Source organism: Abrus precatorius, unplaced genomic scaffold (genome assembly GCF_003935025.1).
Source record: "Abrus precatorius isolate BTA unplaced genomic scaffold, Abrus_2018 Scaffold8, whole genome shotgun sequence".
NCBI classification, from domain to species: domain Eukaryota; kingdom Viridiplantae; phylum Streptophyta; class Magnoliopsida; order Fabales; family Fabaceae; genus Abrus; species Abrus precatorius.
The window spans coordinates 1863427-1887825 of record NW_020874428.1 but is presented as its reverse complement, the minus strand read 5'-3'; the positions used below and the strand labels follow the sequence as shown (position 1 = coordinate 1887825).

Sequence of the window (24399 nt, the reverse complement as noted above, 5' to 3'; positions counted from 1 at the left end):
ATAATGTTTATATTATTGACTTATTTAGATTTTTTAGAAGAGGTAAATGTACTGTGAAGCTTCAAATGAGTATAGAAGCTAAATTAAGATTTTAAAAATGTCTCATAATTAAGACGAAATCTAAGAAGTAAAAAATCTCTTAAATAACAGGTAATATTGCTACAAAATAATCATTTGTTAAAAAATAAAATTCCAAATATTAAGATAATTTCTGTTCATATAATCTTTGTCTGATAAAAATTAAATTATTTATATAAATATATTTTAAAGTTTTATGTTAACAAATAATGAATTTTACTAATTATTTATGTATAATATGATACATTAATATTTTGTACTAATTAAAATATTTATTAATATATATCAGTGTTTTAGTATAAATCTACAGTATTTATAATAATAGTTTAATTTTGTTTAAATAATTTTACGAATAACAAAGTCAATATAATATTAAATCGTTAACAAATGATTTTTTCTACCTACATATATTAAGACAATAATTATTATTATAGCTTTGTAAGCATCAGAAAACAAAATGAATTTCTTTGAGCATGTTTGTTTGCGTTTTTAGAAAGAATTTTTTTTAAAATACAACTAAAAATACATATATTTTTAGTTTTTCGTTTTATTTGTAAATGAAGAAATGGGAAGATATCCCAGAGGATTAAAATATATATTGTCTAATCAACACTTATGCAATAAGTTCTGTTCTAGAATGTAGAGCTTAACAAATATACTTCTATCAATTTAGAATTATGCTTTCCAACTCGTTCTATATAATACATACATCACAAATGGCCCAAGCTGGCAAGATAAAAACTTCATTTTTTATATCCAACTTTTCTATCTAAAAAATTTTGCATCAAAACAAAATTCTAAATATCCGTTTGAATTGACCATTTCAAGAGCTTGATAAGGTCTTTAAAAAAAAGAGCTTGATAAGGAAATGGCCACCAAACTATATTTTTTATAAGCAAAAAATCTACTTGATGAATGAGCACAAGAAGTAATCCAGCGAAAGAACCGAATATATCATAAATGAACAAGATAATGGTGAACAATTCCTGTTACACTTATGGCCAGTAACACGATCAAAACAAAAAGTCCAATACTTATGAGGCCTCCACTATAATATGATCATTGAGTTAAAAACCTCTCGTGTTAGACATTGGTGAGCTGATCCGAACCCATAAAATGAGTCAATCATCCACCAACCACCTTATAGTGTTAACCGTTTGAGTTCTTTTTCTTTTTTTAATTTGTTTGTCAACATCTACAAGCCCCTTTCAATGCCTATGTTTCCACCATTATATATGCTCACCACATTATATATAAGATTTCAACTGCAAAATATTAAACAATTATATATCAACATCATTAAACATAAAACTCTTAAAACTATAATCCCAAGTCAACAATAATAGAAAATAACCTAAATGGGTGTACATGTTCAGATGTATTACTCTTCCGTTGTTTAGGAACATAGAAACAAACTAAGCTTCCATCCTATACGCAACAACCTCGTTGTACATGTTGTATTATATGTACAAGTTGTGATGCATATGAACATAAAATTAACATTTATCAAACATGAAAAATTGATAATTTTGATCAAGAAATCATTAACTTTCTTTATTTCCCTCAGTGATATCACAATATTTTTGAACTCAAGCATGTCAACAATGACGAGGACAAGGAGCACAAGCTGCGCAATTTCAATTTGCGAAGGGAATCTTGGCCGTTGCCAAGATAGAAATAATTTGTGAAGCAATAACTCAAGATGATGATTTAACTACAACTAAGTCTCGTGGTTAAGTAGGCTATCCTAGAAGCCACCTCTCATCGAGTTGATCAATGAACACCTTCCAGAGATTATTTTTGAACGCTCTTTTTAAGTGAAATGTTGAGAGAGATTCAGAACCTGCTTGTTTCAGATTATTTAATGAAAAAATATTTAAAAAAGAAACATTTTAAGTTCTTTTATTTGGTTAAGATTATGAAAAAAAAAATCATAGTTAAAAATAATCTAATTTTAATCTTTTCAAAAGATTTTTGTGATTTTTAAAAAAAAATAAATTATAACTACCAATTAAAATAAAAATATATTTTTTTAAAATTGCAACTAAATAAAAAAAAGATAATTTTTATAATATCTCTTAAAGTAAATTACTTTCTATACATTCTTAAAATAACTTTTTTCAAAAATTAGAACCGGGACCCTTAGTTTGAGAGCGGAGAAATGACCCTGAACACCAAATGCTCTTTACGCGAGTTATAGATTAGGGTTTCATAACATATTCAAATTATACATAGGAACACACTATACGCCATTTAAATGACTCTTGATCAAATTAAATAGCATTTTTTATTAATCTTTGATGAACGACAACAACAAGAATAACGACTAACATTCGCATCTAATAATGAATTACATTCATACTTTGTCTCTGCACAAAATTTTGCAACATTCCACAATGACAACGATGGCAAAACAAAGGAAGATTAATAGGCAAATAAGAAATAAAACATAACGTTTGTTGATTTCAGATTGGTCAACATAATTGGCCTCACGTTTCGATGAGTTTGCTGCATCCTGAGTATTTATTCCACTTGAAATTCGAAGAGAAGGTGGATTTGGATTCTCTTGTTTCTCGAAATTGGACAACTGCGTTTTCAACTCATAGTACTTGGACCAATTTCTAGCTTGTTGGGTAAGCTTTCGGTTGTACTTTGTACCAATAGAACACAAAGCAGCCAAATTGAGAGCTGCAGCGAGTGCCGAGAGAGTGGCAAGAAACCATCTATCTGAGCATTTGAGAGCTGTGTTTTTGTTGCAGAGAGCAGTGAGAATAACGCCTTGAAATACAAAGTAATAATTGGCAAGTTGGAACGCGCTAGATTGGAGATGATTCAGACTTGTTTCTTGTTTATCCAGTGCAGTTCTTACTTCCTCTATTTCCCTCTTTACCTTTTTCTTTTCATTGTTCATCTGACTCTCGTGGTTACCACTCTCTTGGTTAGTGTTGTTACTGCTGCTCGACATGAGTGGCTAGACAATGGAGAAGCTATTACAAGCACTGCCCTACGGTTTGAGAGAAGGAAGATTTCTATTTATAACAGATATATTGGTTGGATCAACTGTACAAAAAATAGTCAAACTTTGCACTTGCTAAGTTTTGAATAAATTTTTAACCTTGAGTATAAGAGAATGGTTTGAGGACACCATGGATTTTCCGTGTTATATATATAAAGAAAATGTTTATTTTACGTCCTATTTGACGATGTAAGAAGGAAATAATAGAGATAAAATAAAATATAGAAATATATATAAGATAATGTGATAAAAGAGTATAATTGAAATTTTGGTTATTTTCAAGTATAGCAACGGCAGTGCTTGTTCAGTTCGAATTTTGTGCTCTCACATGTAAAAGGATCGACAAGTAATTTTATTGGTAAGTCACTCACTTTGCTCGTGGATGGACAGTTTGAAAGCTTTTTTTTTTTTTAATGCATGCAATTGGAGCCACCTTCATCTCAACATGTTGAACACTTTTTTACACTGACCAGTTATTGTAATTTTAGAGTTGCTTGCAGTTAGTTCTTTGCTCACTAAAATAGGAGCAAGAGTTGGCCATTTGCACAATTTGTTGTTTGGTGTGTATCAATTCCAACTTTTTAATTTGCTCATTTATTTGAATATATAATATTATATATATATATATATATATATATATATATTAATGAATTCTTTTTCTTATAGAAAAACTGTAAAACAAAAATGGTAAAAAAATGAAGTCAAAAGTATAGAAAAAATCCGTTATATAATCAACCTAAGGGTTCAATTATGTTAATCCTGGCTAACCATGTCAATACTAATTAAAAAAATATTCAAGTACAATTATTGATGATATTGTTTACTAATTAAAATTAGAATTTTACTTCATTAATATGTTTTTAGTAAAGAGAAAAAGAAAAAGTATAGAAAGGCAAATTACAAAATAAATGGATTATTTAAAATTAAAGTCTAGAAAGTGTGTTTAGAATATTATTTAAAAGGTGAAAGGAATCAGGATACAAGAGTGTCAAATTAGCTAGTTTGTTTACTAACTTAACCTTACAAATAGCATAATATATGAGTACATAAAAAAGCTTTGCATAAAATGATGAGAGATCAATCTTAATTTTTTTATAATAAGGTTCATTGCTTCTAAACAATTAAATTTTAAAAATAAATATAATAATTTTTAATCTATTCAAGTAAAAATTTTAAAAGATTATTTTCAATGTAACACAGAAAACATATTTATCACTATTAAAAGAAGTAAATTTTATTAGTCATTTGTATTATAATCTAGTATAACATCACTACAATCCATTCATTTTACAACTACCATCTATATCAATTTTATAATACTCATTGAAAGATGATAGATTTAATGACATCTCTCGAGATAATTCTATTATTTTTAAAATAAAATTGTTTTTTTAATTTTTAAGCATTTTCATGTAGATAAAGTTATATTATTATTATTTTACTTTATTTTTTAATATAAATATTTTTATTAAATATGAAATTAACAATAAAATTTTATCTAAAGTTTGTCAAAGAAAAAAAATTACATAAATTAATAAGTCGAGCTCAAGTTTTAAAATAAAGGTCAAGTTTTAAATTTTACTCGTTAAATAATAACCTAAACTTTATTTTTATTGTCAATCAAGTTTCATTTACCTAGTTATGCTCGTTCATTTACACCTATAAAAAAAATTTTAAAACTATTTTTTAGGACTCACTTAAAAAAATTAGAATAAAAGAAAAGATTATGAATTTTTAAAAAATTGAAACCTTATTTAAATTTTATATTTATTTTGTATTTTTTTATTTTTTTTTTGTGACATTCCCTTAAAATGTAAAGATAACATGCAGTGTCAATTTTTTGCATGCAATAATCAGGTCAAGTATATAAAGCTTTGGTCGCAGGTGTGACTTTGACCAAGACAATGGAGAAGAAGTTGACACCAAAGAGTTATTCTTAAGAAATTGTGGAGGAATATCCTATCAGGGATTCACATTATTTTTCATAATTTTGATTGGAACTTGCTGTTAAGGATATAGATTCAAGAGCCAATTTAGTATCGATATTTATAAGAACAAAGGGTCAAGGGAACAACACAACAGTAATTTAAGATACTCTTGATCAACCAATGTGTCAACACTGTACAAGTTAAGAAAATTCAAGATTGTATAGTCTCAGATGTTGTTAAGGGTCGATCGTCAAAGCTCTAAAAGAAAGAAACGTTTAATCCCATTTAACCTTCCTTTTAGATATTTTTTTTATAAAGTAGGTAATTAGTTTATTAGTTTTTATTTTATTAATTATTGCAGACATTTTACATCATTTTTAGTGTTTAGACAGAATACTTAAACCTTAAAAAGAATTTAAACATCAAGTAAATTTATTTAAGAAATATAATTCTATAGCAATAAGGGTTTGGACCAAGTTGGTTCAGGTTTAAGTAAAAATAATATCTAAACTAATAAAAAATAATTAATTTAGGTTGGTTGGGTTTTTAAAATAGGGTAAAAATTTGGTCTGGGCTTTCTGGCACAGGAAAACGATCTATGGTGACGGAATTGGAACCAAAAAGAGGCCGAAATCTCGCGCGTTTTGAATTGGGCCAAATTTAATCTAGTGTTGACCCAAAACAACAATAGAGAGAGAACAGTCAATTTTTTTTAATTTAAAATGAATATTTATTTTAGACAAAAAAAATATAACGAATATTTATTGATCCAAAAAATAATAATATTCACAACAATTTATAATTATTTTTTCTAATAAATATTTTTACTTAAATTTTTAGTAATTGAATGTGTTTAAATTTGATTTATACTCCAGGAATAGTCGTTTTCTTAAAAATCTTTACTTCTAAATTATTTTGTAAACAAAATAAATTAATCCGAATACAAATTTAATATTTACGACCGTTTATGACACATCAAACATATAAATGTTATAGTGGAGCTTTTAACATCTTGCTTGTCATTTTAGTAGTCCTTCATATACAAATGGATTTTTTATTTTATTTTTATCTATATGGCGTCAATAAATTAATTTTATCGTGTTCAAATATTATTTCCCCCCCTTATTTAAGTATTTGTAATTAAAAATGGTTATTTTTATAGCTAGACACAATCTGTCGTAAGTGACTTTAATATTAATTAGTTTTCTTAATGAATATTTAAACATATATTAAAAACTTAAAAATTATTTTTTATTAATATTATAATATTTAATATTCTTAGTAAATTAAATTATTTAATATCTTATCATTTTAATACTTACATGTTTAAAAAAATTAAAAAAAATTATAAATATTAATGAATGTCTCAAGACATTGGTTAAGACATTAAAATAAAAAATTATAAAAAAAAATTATTAATAACTTTTTTTTCATAATTTTTATTGCAGGTTTACACTGCAAAATGAAAGCATGATCACATAGAAATAATAGAATCTTAAAAGAGAACAATATGACTAATTGAGAAGGAAAATTAGCAAAGACAGTTTCATTGAGTTGTCGTTCCACCATGAAATTATAGAGATAAAAATTTCATTAAGTTAAATTAAAAAAAACTATGTTAATCTATCTATATGAAAATTTATATTTAATATTATCATAAATTATTGAAAAAAAATTAATTAAAAATAATACTCAAAATACTAAAAAAAACTAAATTTAAATTTCTGTCCATACAAAAGGTGCCATGCCTCAAATAGCACTCTAACAAGGAAAAGCAAGATAAATCATTTATGGAAGAAGAAAGAAAGTAATGATGAGGAAGGTCCAAAACTTTTGAAACTGGGAATTGTCAATATATTAGTATTCATTATTTTAATTTTAAAATTTGTAAATATTATGCTTTTATTTTATAAAATAAAAAATTAAAGAATTTAACGCAACAGCAAAGTGACTATTTATTCAATAAAAAATACTTATTATAATTGTCACTGCTCTAATCTCAATTAAAATATAACAAAAGTAAAAAATGTAAAAATGTACCACTTAAAAGAGTAAAAATAAAAGAGAAAGTATTAATTTTATTTAGAATAAAAGATAAATAAATTATGAAATAATATAAATTTAATTTTTTCAGCATAATATTTTTTTGAATTTTTTTATGCTTATATTCTTATTTATATAAAATATTAATTAACATAGAAACTATTTAAAGTTGCTGAAATATGTTAGAAGGCAAGTCATTTTACCTTGTCAAACACATTAAAAGTATTTTAATAGCACTAGTTGTCAGACTAACATAAAAGTATATAACTACATAAAATGACATATTTATTTACTTTATCATAAAACTGATTATATTTAAATATTTCATTATCTTAAAAACTGATTATTTAAATTAACGTTCCAAACAAAATAAAATGCTAGTAAAATAAGTTTATTTATAAAAAAAAAATTCTATTTTAGTTAAGCAAATCAAAAGTTACGTTATTTGCCTTGTCAAATAATCTTCAAGTTTATAAAATGTTATATGATTTTTAAATTATATAATATTTTATCAGTTAACACTTTTAAAATATAAGTAATATTATATAATTTAATAATTAAATTTATTAGATTTATTTGTATAGAGTATTATTATATAGAATAAAGTATCTAAAATTCATTCCAGAACTAGTAAATCCCTCCTCCCTTATAAGTAGTAAAATAAGTAAACCCCACGTTAATGAACAGTGTCCTTTTCCTTTCTCTCTCTCACTTTTTTCTTATAAAAATCACACGCAAATGAAACAAATACCAGTCCATGCTTAAGTGTACTAATTAAAAAAAGCTTAAATAAATAGTATTAATTTTAGATTAATTAATATAAAGAATAATTTTAAATATTTAACCTTGAGTGAAGATAGAGTAAAAATTCTAGTGACATCATGTCCTGGGAATAAATGAAAATGTAAGATTCTAGTACAGATTTTTCATTTTAATAATCGAAGGGAAAAAAAAGGATTTTGTCAGAGCCATTTAGTCAAAAATATATATACACAAAGATAGCACGCTACGCTGCAACTTAAGGAGTCTGATACACCTCGTAGTCCGTGTGATCACATCTTTCCCATCTCCATCAGACGGACCCAATTCATGCATGCTTTTTGTGACGTCAAGATCCCTGTTCCTCAGCCTCTGCTCGCAGTCAAATCATTCTACAACAGTTCATACATCCAATAGATTTTCGACATGTGTACACCCTGGAATTACAAAAACACCCCACCATCAAATCATGGTACCCCAATCCTAATATGCACAGGTTGGGGTCATTTCACCGCTAACGTGTTTTCTGAGGGATTGCCATCAAGGTTAAGTTGCCGAGGTCGTTTTGGTCATTGTCAGTGCCAGTGGGACCTTTACTTGCTCCACGCATGTTTACCAAGGGATTCTATTTCTATTGACTGATTGGTGACACGTGACCTAAACGGGTGACCTGGAACTTAGGTCACGTGACATCATATGTCCTTTCCCATGATGCATAAACCCTGTCATTTTCCCTATTACTACTAGATACGCTCAGTACCTTGTATATATAAGATCATTCTACCTTCTTTTTAAGTTTCTAATCATCCCAAATCATGCTATTATCATTGTCAATTATTTCACCTTTCATTTATTCAATAAGTTTCCATCTTCTTTTTTGTTTTAGCCAACATTAATTTTATACTTTACGATATAAATAAAGGTACATTGAAATTTTAATATATTCTTCCGTGTCGTGAAAATTGAGAGATAATATTTGCTTATACACATACATGATATACTAAGAGTATATTGAAAAACACATTAAAATATATATAAACATAAATTATAATTAATAATATAATCATTTATAAATTTAAACGCATATTGAATATGTGCAGACTTTCAGTAAATTAAAAGTTTTGACCGGTGGTACATGCAAGAAAAAGTCACGCTTCAATTTTCAAACCTTCTTATATATAATTATTGACAATGATAATAGCATGATATTATCATTTTCTTGTTAAAATAATAAATGAAAAGTGCAAGGAAATGTTCATTTTCTATTTAAAACGTCTATAGAGTTTGCTAAAATCAGGCTAGTTGGATAATGTAAGGATTTTTTTATATTTTTTTGAAGGAAATTATATTTTGTGAATAGTAATTTATAATAAATTTGTAATAAAATAAAAAAAAGTTTTAGACTAATGATCTTATTAACTTGTAATAAGTCTTCTTATCTAGATACCAAATTAAATTTATTTAATTTACTCAACTAAGAATAAAATTAACAAATATTTAATGTGGTATCTAAATATCAAATTTTCAGAAAATGAAAACAAAAAAGTGCCGGTGTACTCATTAGCCCATAGCCACTTACATCCTCTCTTCCTGGCTTTTTTTCTTGTCTCCTTTATGTATAATGACGTTTCAAGTTAAAAATAAAAGATTAATTTTTTAAATAAGAAAAACATAAAAATAAATTAAGCTTTTTAAAATAATATTTTTCATATACACAAGGAATAATCAAACTTAATTAATATTTATAAAAGATATAGGTATTTATCATGTATTGGATGCATGCTGATGTGAGAATTAAGGAATGTCCTTGTATATGATGTATTGAATATAGGTGATAGTAATTAAGGTGATGTGACTAAATAGAAGATTACTGGCTGACGAGTGATTGTAATGTTACAGGATGAAAAGAAGAAGATAGCTCGGGTCCCCAAATGATGTTATTTGGTGCATGGTTTATCCCCCAAGGTCTCACAGGTTACCAATGCCAACCCATTTGGTCGAAACAAACAAGTAAATTTGTACACAGCTTGCATGCTCTTTCTATCTCTCGCAGGAGTTGGAGAGGTTAATTACTCTGAGATGGGAAAAACTTAACCCAGTGGGGACCTTTTATATATGAGGACTTGTTAGCATCAATGTGCCAGACTAAGCTGTGCCTATCAACTATATACAACGCCTCTCTGTTCATTCTCACACCACATATATACTTTAGATCCATGAATTTCGTTTTTTTTTTTTTTTTTATATGAATAAATTTATTTTTGTTTAAATAAAAATAAAATTAAACATTCAATTATCGTGCAGAGAAGAGAAAATTTCAGATGGCATGTATTCACTTTCAGCTAATACTGTAATGTCTTTAATTTTAAAAAACTATTTATTTCTCATATAATTGTTAATTGTCACTCATATTTAAGCTGTTTTTATCTAAAATATATCTCCTGTTAATATGATTATAAGATCAACAATAAACACACCGAACTTAAACTTCTATTTGATATCTTAACATACAGCAGAAAAATCAATACTAGTTCTTGGGCACACTGTCTCAATAGAATGTTTCAGTTGATGGATCATAGCGTTTTTATTTTGTCGGCTTATGGTAGCTTTTAGAATAACTTCAACTGGCCCTCCAATTAGGGTGTACATGTTTACGGTGTATTTGTCCAATTCTAAAAGAAAACTAGTAATGGACCTATATGATAACGGGCTTTTAAATTTTATCATTTTTTATAATATTTGTTTAAAATTATTTAGTAAAATATATGGATACAAATATTTTAGTTAATTTTTCATAATTAAGTGTTAAATCTTAGAAAATTTATAAACTAATCTTTTAAGAAAAGAAAAATATATACTTATAAAATTAAGAAATAAAAATTAAAATATTTAAAATTAAATTTGAGTAAAAACTATTATGCAATAAATATGTATTAGTTAGTAAAAAATTAAAAAGATTGCGTTTTATAATTTTTAGTGTCTATTCCTTTGCACTAATGTTAAAATTATTTTTTACAATCAATGGAATGATACTGAAAATAATAATAATAATAATAATAATAATAATAATAATAATAATAATAATAATAATAATAAGAGTGAAATAAAAAAAATGAGATATGAAGAACATATAAAAAAAAACTTTTTTAAGTTTCTGTTTTTTTCTTATTTTTTATTTATATTTCTCTTTCTGTAAGTTATTTTGAATAGATACTTGTTATTCATCTCCTCAGTGGATATAAACTTTTTTTTTCTTTGTTTAATCCAGTCTCCATCAATATAACATAAATTATTATCATTTCTAATTGCAAAACAAAAACAAGAGAATAATTTCTTTCATTTAATTCTTCTCTCTCTTAGTTATCAATTGCAATTTGAGATGACACGAGCTTGACAACATCAAATCAAATTAGAATGTTTTTGTTTGATTTTTATTTTTATTTTAAATTGATACTTTTATCTTAATAATAATAAAAGTGTAAACTTTTTCTGATATTTTTTTAAAAAAATCTTATTATGAATGAAATGGTGTGAAAAAAATATGCTCTTATTATTTTCTTTATAGATCATCAAAATAAAATTAAAACAGGATAATATACTTATAATTATTGATGAAAATATATTAACTAAAAATAAAAATTAACCCGTAGACAATTTACAATTAACATCTTCATGTCATCACTATAAATATCATCATCAATAGTGAATTGCTTTTCATTTTGAATAAAATTAACCTCTTCATGTTATCACTTTAAATATTAGAATAATTGCTTATAGAGTTAATGACATTTAATTAATTAGTGATGAAAAGTTAAAATAATTTATAAGCGATTATAAATTTTAAATTTTATTACTATTGTTGTAAAAAACATAAATCTTATATAGGGAAAAGAATCATGGATGAATGATGATGAAAAATACCTTTTAGTTTAAGTAATCGTGATTATGTGAAAAGGGTAAAAAAGGTATTGTAAGTCTGGCTATTGTTTTGCCTATTAAAGGCAATCTACTCCAACTGTGGCATGTGTATTAAAACAGCAATCATTTTTTATTTTATTTTTTCTTGAAACAGCAAACGCCGAGACAAAGCTAGTTGAATATTAATACTGTCTAAGTGGGCTCATATAAAGTATATTAGTAAGTATTATTAGTTGTAACTTTTTTATTAAATTTATATTTAGATTTTTTTTAACATATTTCTAAATACATTCAATATTGCTAAATATTTTGAAATCACTTGAATAAAATCAAATTTAAATATTTTTATGTTATTAAAAAAATATGATATCATTATGTTAGAAGAATAATGATATAATATTTTGAAATAAATATTTAATAATAAAAAATATTAATTAAATTTATAATAAAATATTTTTTCTATCACAATTATATTATATTATTTAACTACACCCGAGAGGTCCATAAAATCCATGAATCTACTTCTATGTTCCTTTTTTTTTTTTTTTTATCAATAGACCATTTTCTAATTTTATTCAATGACAAGTATATAATAATTATTATTATTATTTAAAAATATTAATTAAATTTAGATCATAAAATTAACATACACCCAAAATAAATTCACGGCCATCATGATGTTAGGTAAAGCAATCATTGCTTACCAACAAAGCTTGAGATAGTTGATATTGTTAATTAAATCACTTTGAACTTTTGATATGGGAAAATATATCAAAAGTGACCATGTCTTTATTGATAATCTTGATAATTTCTAAAAAATGACATTTTTAATGTAAGAAAAGCTAAGCCATCAATCAGATATTAGTGTAAAAAAAGTCTTTTACATAGATTAAAAATAATTTTGACATTAGTTGGTGAACCAACACAAATACACAGAAGATATAATAAGTAACAAAATTTTAAATTAGTTAACTAATTGATGTAAAAAAAAAATATACATATTTTACATCAGTTTATTAATTAATTAACGTAGAAAGTGATCTTCTTATTAATATTTATTAGTGGCACTATTATTTCTCTTTCAGTTTAGCAAATAATTTTTTAATGGTATTAATGTTCATCAATATTTACTTAAAATTTAATATTTGATAAATTTGTAAATAAAAAATATACAACATTTGTAAATGTTGTGTACCAATTAGTTAATAAAGAAAAATATATATAATAAAATAAGATAAAATCATTGTTGTAGATAATAAAAGTTTGATTTATCAATAACATAGCCAACAACGCTAATAGAAGTTTGAGAATGTAAGTAAAAATTTGTATTCGTCGATAGCTTAGTCAAAAACCTTAAAAGAAGCTAGAGAATGTATAAAAATTTGTATTTTATCACCCTGAAAATTATGTTATTTTACTTGTGTACCTCTAAAATGTTCTATTTTAAATTAATTTTATATCAATTTAAAAAATAATCGATGTTACATCAGTTTTAAAAATAATAAATATATAAAGTTATGCAATTTTTCACCTTTATAGTCTTATTTTTTACATCAATTCCAAATACAACTTATGTTAAACATACTTTTACATTAGTTCTAAAAGTAAACGATATACGAAGTTCTGTAATTTTTTGTTTTTATAGTTGTAAATTTTGAAAGAGCAAAACTTTTAACATAAAACTCTAATTTATATAAATTATATTTTCAAAATCTATTTCATGTAAGCTTTTTAATGTCTATTTCATATAACTTTTTGATATTAAAGAGAGTTTGAACAAATTAATTTTTTGAAATTCTTACATTTTTTCTTATTTTTCTATTTTTTTGCATTTTTTCTACTGTTTACATCAGTTATTTTAATAATTGATATTAAAAAATTCTTGTTATTTTTAAAAATATTATCATATTTTTTTATTAAATCAATTAATTATTAACTAATATAAAAACTCATTATAGAATGCTTTTTTTCTAGTAGCAAAAAGTTTATGACTCATTTTTTTAAATTTTGCTCAACTAAAATTGGTTTATTCAAGTTAATGCATTGCAAGTTGAGTTTTAGGTTTTAAGGATTTAAGATTTCAACAAGTTGAACCTAAAAGTTTAGAGTGAATTTATATTTGTAAAAGTAGTATTCAAGTTTAAGAAAGGCTTACCTTTTGGAGGGCTTAATTTGATTGAGCTAAAGAGTTTGAATTTATTCTGATTCAAAATTTAAATTTTAAATCCTACATTTTATTTGAATGAGTAAGTATCAATCCAATTTTACAAACTCATTTTGTAAACTCTAAGCCACTTATACTTATTTATTTAATAAACATAGTTAAAGTTTTATTCAACTCTATTTAAGAAAGAAATATATAGTTATTTTAGTTATATAAACTCCTTTTAAGTAAAAAAAATGTTTTAGATATATATAAATAAAATAACATATTATTCTTTATTAGTATCATTATTAAATTTTTACTTTAATGTGTTAAAGTTATATATTTATTGGCTTATGTAAAAGTTATTGCCTTGTAAAAATGTTTAAATTCAAATTTTATAGATAAATAGATATAAATCTATTAACCTATTTAAATATTTTACTATAAAAATAAGCTTTAATTTTAATTTTAAATGTTGACTTTTAAAAAAATCAAGTTAAAAATTTAAAATTTATATAAAATAAATAAATAAATTTAAAACTCTAAAGTTGGAAATAAGATACATTTATTTAAATTAAGGTCTATATAAATTTATTTTCTCTTTTAATCATCTAAATCATCAGCATGAGAGCATTAATTCAGTGTGTAAACAATAAAATCTCTCTCTCTCTCTCTGTGTGTGTGTGTGTATCTGTCTGGCTGTCTGTGTTAGAATAGCCTTTTTAAAGTTTAAAAGTTCATTTGTCTTTAAGATAAAGTAGCGGTTTATATCTTTAGTGCCTATTTGCATAAGAGATGAAATCCCATTTTACGATTTCCAAGACTCCCTTTGCATGATTTTGTAAAGCAAAAAAAAATTGCTTTTCATGAAGGAATGCTTAATAAGAATATAAACGCAGGCTTTTAATTAATTTAATATATGACACTGTAAATGAGAATGAATCCTCTCATGTATATATATTCAGTCATATTCAAATCTTGAAAATATCTTTCTTCTAATAAATATTAAACAAGGTAATTAATGTTTGTTAAAAAAAAATATAAAATTTAAACATATTACTACGTTTAAAAAAATAACATATGAAAATTAAATTTCCTTTTAAATAGTGCTTCTTTATCCCCTACATGCCTATAAAAGAATATGATGTCAATAAATATGATAATACATATAAAATGAAAACAAGATATAATAGTACAAATTAACTTGCATGCCCATAAAGGTCATCACAAAGCTTAAAAGTCATTCCCAAGCCCCTATCTATTCAAGTGTTTATATGAGCTGAATAACAAGAAAATATCATAATAGGTATACCAATATATCTTCTAAATATTTACCATTTAAGTAACCCAATTTTTAGAAATCGATGACTATTTTACGTGCATAAAGGACTAAAAATAATCGTAACATGCATTCCATGAACGATCCCTGTAGAGATATCGTTTTTTACAGTAGATTTTCTACCAAGTGAATCCAAATACCTGTTCCTACAGATCCCCGTATCCAAAATGATATCATATATTCATTGCAAGCTAGTCACGTACACGGATTTCATTTCTTCATTGATTGTAGTTTGGTTATATGCATCATGCATGCTCTTGGGGTGTCTCTTCTTCTCTGTACATCTACGAGAGCTTAGATGAATAGGCTTATTATTGTCACATCCTTATTCGCTCACCAACGTCAATAGCCACATGTTAGCTATAGTTTTTTATTTTCAACCTTCTCAATAATTAGATCTTATCTCAATTGCTGGCTGCCATAGACTATGTGCATCCAAACTATATAGGACCTTAGGTTCTAAATCTATATGTGTCTATGTCCGTCTTTTTCTTTTCACTTTAGAGTATATAAACCTTAAGCTTTGTGCTTGTTTTGTTCGTATGTTGTTTTTGACAATGACAAGAAAATAAAGGAGGGTTACTATGATTTGAGTTATTTTCAACACATTTCATAGCTTAATAGATGATTGACGCCAAAGGATAGAACAAAACCGGCCTTGATGATATGTGCCTTCGCATCTAAAACAAACACGCGTTACAACATAGTTGGGTGAAGGATTGGAGAATTAAAATAGTGCAAGAATCTTTTATTTTGGTTGAAAATAAGGGATAATGGATTCCTGTGATACAGAACCAACAAATTAAAAGGACACGTAAGATGAGAATTGTTAATAAAATGCTTTAATGGGAATAATTTAAGAAAATTTTGTTGGTTATGTATGTACCATCATCCCCGCTTTGGATGCAGTGTAAATAGGTCCATATCATCGAAACCGATCTGCTTTTTGTATATTAAATATGAAAATGTTTTTATTTTTTTATTTATGACAAAAAATATTAATAATTAGTTTTTATTAATAAGATATTATGTAAATGAATGTTATAGATTCAAGAAATGACTTAGTTTATTAAATTAACCTTACTGAATAACACGTATGGAAAAAAAAAAGTTGCATTTTTCTTTTAAATATCAGGCTTCCGACTAGTTTATGTAATTTTGAGTTTTTCAATATGTTAAAAATCATGGGCTAATATGTTATTAATATATTTGTGACTTGAATGACATGTAATGATAAAAATAAGTTAGGTTAAATTTTATATAAATGGATTTAACTTATTTAATAATTTTGTCTAATTCTAGCATATTATTTGTTATATGTATTGTATTAAATTTGACTAACTTTTTTATAATTTTAATTTAATTTATTATTTTTTTAATGACCTACTTTATATTGAAATTTTTAATAAGTTATTAATTTTTTTTATAAACAGGCTATTAAATCATCTTAATAGATATGACTATAATAATCATATTTAAATAAGCTATAAAAAATAGTTTAATATTATAAATATTTATAATAAAATTATGTATTTTTATTTATCACTTTTAAACTACATATTTAATTTAAACAAATAAATCACTAAATATACAACAAACACAAATGCATATTAATATTATGCATACAAGGCAAATCAAATAATAGCAATACAAAAGATTCTAAAAGTGACACTTTCTCTTTGTCAAAGAATATGTAGCAAGAGTTCTCAAACTCTAATAAAAAAAATTAGGATTCTTAATTCAAAATTTTATTTATTTTAAATTTTATTTTATATAATATAAATATTTTATAATTTTTTATATAAAATTATTTAATATATTATTATAAATTTTATGAATTTTAAATAAGTCATTCTATTAGTCTTAATATTTTTTTAAAATTTAAGTTTAACCTATTTAATTAATTAGATCTTTTAAAAAAAATTAAATTAAAAGTCATAGCCTCTAAGTGAATAATTTGATTTGTTTCCCTTCCTAGTAACATGGTATCGATGCTACTTCCACTTCAAAATATCATTTATTAGATTGTCTTAACTTTCTTTGTTAAAAATATTATTAAATATAATTGAAACTTGAACTTAATTTTATGAAAATATAATCGTGTTTTATTTGATTAATTATATTTATTTAAAGAATTAGAATATTATCTTTGATTAACAATTTTTTCTTTCTATTTAGTTAAAAACAAAAAAAAAAGAATGAAATTGTAAAAGTGGTAGTTATATTTTAAAGTATCGGGGTAAAATTAAAGATGTACACTTTTAACACGAGAAGTTATTTTGAAATGGAAAGAGCATTATGTTAACAATAAATACAAATTCTCACCGGATAATCTTAAAGATCTTCCCATACATTATTAGTCTTGTGCATAAAACAAAAAATAATAATCTTGTATGTCTTCGCTGCGATATTCGAATTAAAGTAGTTAAAAGACTTAAAGACGAAAGTGTACTCCATTAACCATTAAGCTAATTCAATGAATTTATACTTATATTAAAGTCACATGAGAATAGATCAACATTTGGGGTACGAGATTAAGCATAAGATTACATTTTAAAATTAAATATTTGGTAGAGTTATAACGATGTTTGAAAAAAAAAAATTTATAGTTAAGTATGTATTTTTTTCAACGATAATTATTATCCCATCTTATATTATATAGTGCCATTTTCACTTTTCTTATTGTTATCATTATTACTATTATAGATATTATTATTATTACTAATACTAATATTGTCATTGTCATCATAAATTATTTTTATCTTCTCGTTTAAACACTCTATTATCATTAATATTATTTACAATGTTTTAAAGTAATAAAATTATATTTATGGTTAAATTGTTCTATATCAATTTCATTTTTTACGGAATTAATTAAAATTACAATTCCAAATTCGTAAACAAGTCAACGCAAAGAAGACAGAAGTCCAAACAAGCACATGAGGTTTAAATTTAAAATATTAATTTAAGGAGTTTCAATTGAAACTTTTTGCTAATTGAAATCAAAATAATCCAAACATAGAATAAATCTTTATCTTTCTTTTTACCGTACATTTAACGTTTACGAGGAAACAAATAATTAAAAGCCAACTTTTTCCTTTCTTTTTGTCGTGAGGGACTTTGTTGTTTTTGAATCTTTTAAAGAAAACTAGAATCTCTCTTTGGATTTTAGCTCTAAAAGCTTCTTCTTAACGTGTCATTAATACAATATACAAAGGAATAGCTTCTACAACTTTTATTATAATTTTGTCCATAAAACTTTAACAATATAAAAGACTACTATTGTCGCTTCTATCCAATTTGTAACTAGAATCAAGCTACCTCATACACGTGTTTATGGGCAAATTTTCCTTCAAATAAAATATTTAGAACAAATTCGCTCTGATTATCACAATATGTGATCTAATATATATAGTTGACATTACCAACAACTATACACAACTGGTATATACAAATGTAGTTTCATTACTTCTTACATAAAATCATGACACATAATAAAATAATATTAAAATTATGAAGTGCAAAATGATTTTTCAAACCTTATTCTGAATATTTTTCATGTGTTGCATGGTTTTTAAGCTTGAATCTTTAAATTTGGCCACTTTTAACTTCAATATCTTGGAATCACTGTTTGATTTTGACTTATTCAAACACAGTACATAAATTTCTCTTATCCTTAATTCACATCATAAGGATCTTTCAGAATTTTATAATGTAGGTATTTGTACATTTCTGTAAGTTTCATCAAGTTTTTCAAACAACTTTAAATGATCTATTTCAGCCCTTTAAATTAAAATATACTTTGAATACTTCTAATAATAATGTATTTAGTACTTTAATTTTACACCACTTTGAATTGTTTAAATTTATCTTTAAGTACTCATTTTAGGTAATCCATTCTAGAACACATTCTCTTATGGAAGTATCATTTTAATTTAAATTTCAACACTTAGCTAAAATTTAAAAAAAAAAATGATGCAACCAATAAATAAATAAATAAATATTTACACGAATTTGTATTTAACGCAAAATTTTATTTAATTTATTTCTGCAAAAGGGCAGAGCCGGCTAGCAAGACAGCGTGGGCCGTGTCATAACGTTTCTAATATGCGCAAGTTACGAAGCCACTGTATACAACAAATTGCCTTAGATTTTTACATGTTATTAAAAAACACTTTGAATTAAAATTTTAATTATTTTGAATTAGGTTGTGTATTAAAAATATCTTTTATTTTATTTTTTAAGCAATATGTTAATGATATTAGTTAACACTTTTTGTTGAAATCGTAAAAAATTGAAGAAAGTGGACGTTTGTCGCACAAAGAAAGTCTCCACGCTGTTTCCCATCATGCAGCAACTTTCTTTCTATGTGGCGTACTTAATACCATATCCATCCCCACCGCTTCTTCTTTCTCTTTCTCTGCATTTCCACTTCGACCCCACCACTCCTCTCTTTCGTATTGTGCCAATTCCGACCCTTCAGTGTCCCCCTTTCCACCCTCCAACTTTTGGAAACACTCACATAAATCGCAAAACCTTACAAACCCAAAATCCTTATTTTAACACTGCAATACTATTTCTACCTTTACCACTTTAGTCAACAATTTTACCTCACCACAACAAAAACATTACTCTTTTTATATATGTCAACTATTATTTTCAGGACACTAATCAAAGAATTCATGTACGTTTAAAACCACATTAAAATTCCTATAAACAGAAGTTACAATTGATAATGTTAAAATAAATATAACTTCATTAATGCACTCTCTCTTAGTATGGTTTTTTAACAAAAGGGGGCCACAGAATCTACAGAGTACTTTTGAAAGCGTGACAAAGTCAAGAAACAAAAAAAAAAGCTGGGTAATGTGTGTAAGGGCCTGCGAGTCAGTAATAAGATAAAATCAAATAAAAAATTTGAAAACATGCTCTCTTACACAAATTTTTATTATTGATTAATTTAAAAAAACATAAATTGTATTTCTAATTTAATAACTTTCACTCTTACTATATAAATTTAAACTGAAAAAACAAAATGGTTACAAAAATGTATTAATAGATAGAATGAGATGCATGGTGCAGCACATAAAAAATGTATTTATATATCAGGCATTTTGGCCATTGCTTCTCATATATCTCTCTCTGGCTCTGCTGAGAACAACCTTGAGAAAAAGAATCAAATCCTTTCCTTAACCTTCACGCCTCAATAAAAACCACCACCCACCCACTCCTCTCCACAACCCCATATCCTCTCTCGGCTCAAAAAATCTGTGTGTTAAAGTTGAGTCCAAAGTCCACCGCTGACACCACTCCCTACCCCTTTAAATTCCCACAACAGAGAGTACACACTTTAAAGTCAAGAAACCTTTTAATTTAGTATCTCGTTTACCCCTTTGCTTTCACTACTTTTCTTACATGGGTTCTTCCAAAGAACAACAAAAGTGCGAGTGTGTTGATGGGCCTATCATTGTAGGTGGTGGACCCTCTGGACTAGCCGTGGCTGCTTGTCTCACACAACATGGAGTGCCCTGTGTGATTCTTGAGAGAAGTGATTGCATAGCTTCTCTGTGGCAAAACAGAACCTATGACCGTCTCAAACTACACCTTCCCAAACACTTCTGTGAACTTCCCTTAATGGGTTTCCCTCACACTTTCCCAAAGTACCCAACTAAGTACCAGTTCATTTCCTACATGGAATCCTATGCGTCACACTTCAACATTAAACCAAGGTTCAACCAAACCGTTCAGAGTGCTGAGTTTGACCCAAGTTCTAATCTTTGGGTGGTAAGAACTCAGGATTTTCGGTATGTTTCTCACTGGCTTGTGGTGGCCACTGGTGAGAATGCTGAACCTTTTGTGCCTAGAATTCCTGGGATTGACTTGTTTCATCGACCCATTGCTCACACTAGTGTCTACAAGTCTGGCTCTGAGTACAAAAACCAAAAGGTTTTGGTCATTGGTTGTGGTAATTCTGGCATGGAAGTTAGCTTGGACCTTTGTAGATACAATGCCACCCCTCACATGGTTGCAAGAAATACAGTAAGTTCCCTCATTCCCACTTCCATTGGTAACAAAATGATAAGTGTTTATACCGGGTTAATTTAATCGATTAAAAATAATATTTTTATATAAAGAATATAAAACTACAATAAACATCTTTTTATATGTTTAAAATGATGGGTATGTCAATGTTTATTATAAAAAGGTTGATGTACACAAAATGATACCAAATTTATAATTTCAGAATCAGTTATTCATTATACAAATTATAGTAAAGACATGGTGGTTGAAAAAATAGTTAAAAGTGAAAAGAAGGATTTTTTGTGTTCTTGTTAAATGGTATTATTATTGGTTAATCATTGTTCAGTACTGGACTGGACGTCATCTATGTTTTATATTTTTATTTTTTTCCCATTTGGGGTAACTAATCATCAAAACTTTTAGCTGACTATGGTGCAATATATAATGATGCAAGGTACACGTGCTTCCTAGGGAGATGCTTGGCTTCTCAACGTTTGGAATAGCTATGGCGCTTTATAAATGGCTTCCCATTAAATTAGTAGACAAGTTCCTCTTGCTTGCGACTAACTTCATTCTGGGCAACACCAATCACTATGGCATCAAAAGGCCTAAAACTGGGCCAATCGAGCTCAAACTTGCTACTGGGAAAACCCCTGTCCTTGATGTGGGTCAACTAGCACAAATAAAATCCGGTAACATAAAGGTACATTTCAGAATTTTTTTACAATTTATTTTATTATTATTAATTACTTGAACTTATATAGTCTAGGAAACTAGAAAAAATATTTTTTAAAACAATCCCATTTTTCAAATAAAGTTATTGAGGCTAAGATTGGTTAGGGTTGTGCAGGTGATGAAAGGTGTGAAGGAGATAACGAGAAATGGTGCTAAATTTATGGATGGACAAGAAAAGGAATTCGATGCTATAATCTTGGCAACAGGATACAAGAGCAACGTGCCTACTTGGCTCAAGGTTAAAATTGATCTGTTCTGTTGCGTTTTTAGCTCTATCTTATTATGATGAAGCACTTATGACTTGTCACTATCTAGGCTTGGGACACATGCAGAGAGCAGAAACCTACAAATGTCTTCTTTTCTTCATGCAAAAATAATAAAATCAGTTTGGGTTCTAAAATGGTTTTGTTAACTCAGTTTTAGGACTGATTTTAAGAATTTAAAGATGATTTCTATCATTTTGCATATTTTTAATATAATAATCCTCTTAAATGTTAAGATTAGTATTCTTTTTAACACGTGCATAATTATTATAAATATTCATTATTATTCACCATATTAAAAACTCTGCTTTCATTGTGACATTTCATGATGTGTAACTATCATAAAGTGTCTCGTTAGCAACTTGTAAAAGTATTCTTTGTGCTGTGCGAATAACCTGGTTAGTAAACTGCGCCACCTTTCGGTCAATTCCTTTTGCCTCAGATTAAATTATCAAACAAAATCAATTTAACTTTTCTTCTGTCTTTTTTTCCCCGAGTATAAAGGGTATGCAGCTATGTGATTTTCTGAAAAATCCAAATTTATAACCAAAATACAAAGCATGCACCAAGTTTAATATTCTATTATAAGATTACAAAACTCCTATGTTAATATTCTCTATGTGACATAGTATTAGTAATGAATACTTAATTTGATTATCAAGTTAGTTAATTCTTAATTTTGTTTTTGTGTTCCTTAATTCAGGGCTGTGATTTTTTCACGGAAGATGGAATGCCCAAAACACCCTTTCCTCATGGTTGGAAAGGGGAGCATGGATTGTATGCAGTGGGCTTCACAAGAAGGGGTCTTCAAGGAACGTCTTGTGATGCTATAAAGATCGCTGAAGACATAGCTGCACAGTTGAGAACCGTAAAGGACAAGAGTTACTGTGATTCACACATCATTCTACTAAATAATTCATAGACCTTACTACCTCCAATAATGTGCAAGTTTTTATTTGTTAAGAAGAAGAAGAAAAAAAGGGAGAGAAGAATTAGAATACTGAGTTAGGATGACTTGGGCAATTGGGCTGGTTTTTATTTTACTTTTTTGTTACCCTCTCTTTTCCTGGTTTTCTGTGTATGTACATGCAATTTTGTATCTAGGAGCATACGCTTTTTCTAACTAAAGTTTTTCTAGCTGTGTACAAAACAGTTTAATAAATGAAATGGTACCTTGTTCAAACAAAGTGCAACTTCATGTACTCAAAAGTAAATAATTTTACTAGCAAATTAAGTGCAACAATCAAAGACTAGTGCTAATTTACCTTATGATATAAAAGTAGTAGTTTACACAGCTACACTTAGCCAGACATTTTTTGGGATTTTTCTTTCTTCTGGTTGAGTATTGATGAATTGATAAGAGTTATTGCAAAATAAGTAGGCAAACAAAAATAGTCAAAAGAAAAAATTTTGGTAGAAAATTATAGGTATTTTAATGTTTTTTAAATTACAATTAAAATTTGGTTTGAATAAATTTTTAATCTATGAATCTCAACTTTATAATACCTACCTAAGTTTTGTTTATTGTATCTCCACGACTAATATATATAGATAAATAAAAGAAAAAAAAATACTTTACAAATTTTTTTAAAATATAATTAAATTTATTAATAACTATAAATTTATTTAGAATTTAGAAAATATTTTAAAAGTATCATTACCAACAATTTAGATATATTTTAAATTACTCTTAAAATTATAACGATCAATTGTCACTTTTTTACTCAATTATTTGTCGTTAATAAATATATTTTTATAAGAAAATAATTAATAATAAAATAACTCTTTAAAAGTCTTTAAAAAGGATCATGACAAACTCTCCAAGTGATCTTGTATTTAAGATTAGAGACAATGTACATTTAAAGGTTTTGCTAATCATTGTAATACTAATTTTAAAAATTATAAACCATATTTTATAAAAAGTAACGTTAAAAATATATTAAAATTACAATATAATTTACATTAATAATATTTTTAATAAAAAATTCTTTAACTAATGTTTATATCAGTTAAATTTTACCTAATTTAAAAATGATAATGATGTAATAGTGGATAGAATATACTTAATTTCCTTTAGTTTTGTTTATGAATTTTTTAAACTAAATTATACAATTATTTTAGTTAATTGCATAATTGGTGATCATAGATCTCTT

At 26.1% G+C, this 24399-nt stretch overlaps 1 protein-coding gene across 1 annotated transcript; it reads left to right on the top strand.

The window, feature by feature from the left end:
- The first annotated feature begins 20642 nt into the window (after positions 1-20642).
- LOC113847984 (probable indole-3-pyruvate monooxygenase YUCCA4) lies at positions 20643-23168 on the top strand. The gene is made up of 4 exons (XM_027477326.1): positions 20643-21266; positions 21703-21951; positions 22099-22221; positions 22950-23168. Exons 1-4 carry the CDS (start codon positions 20643-20645, stop codon positions 23166-23168), a joined length of 1215 nt encoding a protein of 404 aa, XP_027333127.1.
- Positions 23169-24399: the final 1231 nt, after the last annotated feature.

Bases quoted from the DNA above. Each gene is read 5' to 3' on its own strand.
- LOC113847984 (XM_027477326.1), top strand. From the start codon at position 20,643: ATGGGTTCTTCCAAAGAACAACAAAAGTGCGAGTGTGTTGATGGGCCT. The intron at 21,267-21,702 runs GTAAGTTCCCTC...TAATGATGCAAG, and splicing joins ACATGGTTGCAAGAAATACA to GTACACGTGCTTCCTAGGGA. The intron at 22,222-22,949 runs GTTAAAATTGAT...TCCTTAATTCAG, and splicing joins ACGTGCCTACTTGGCTCAAG to GGCTGTGATTTTTTCACGGA.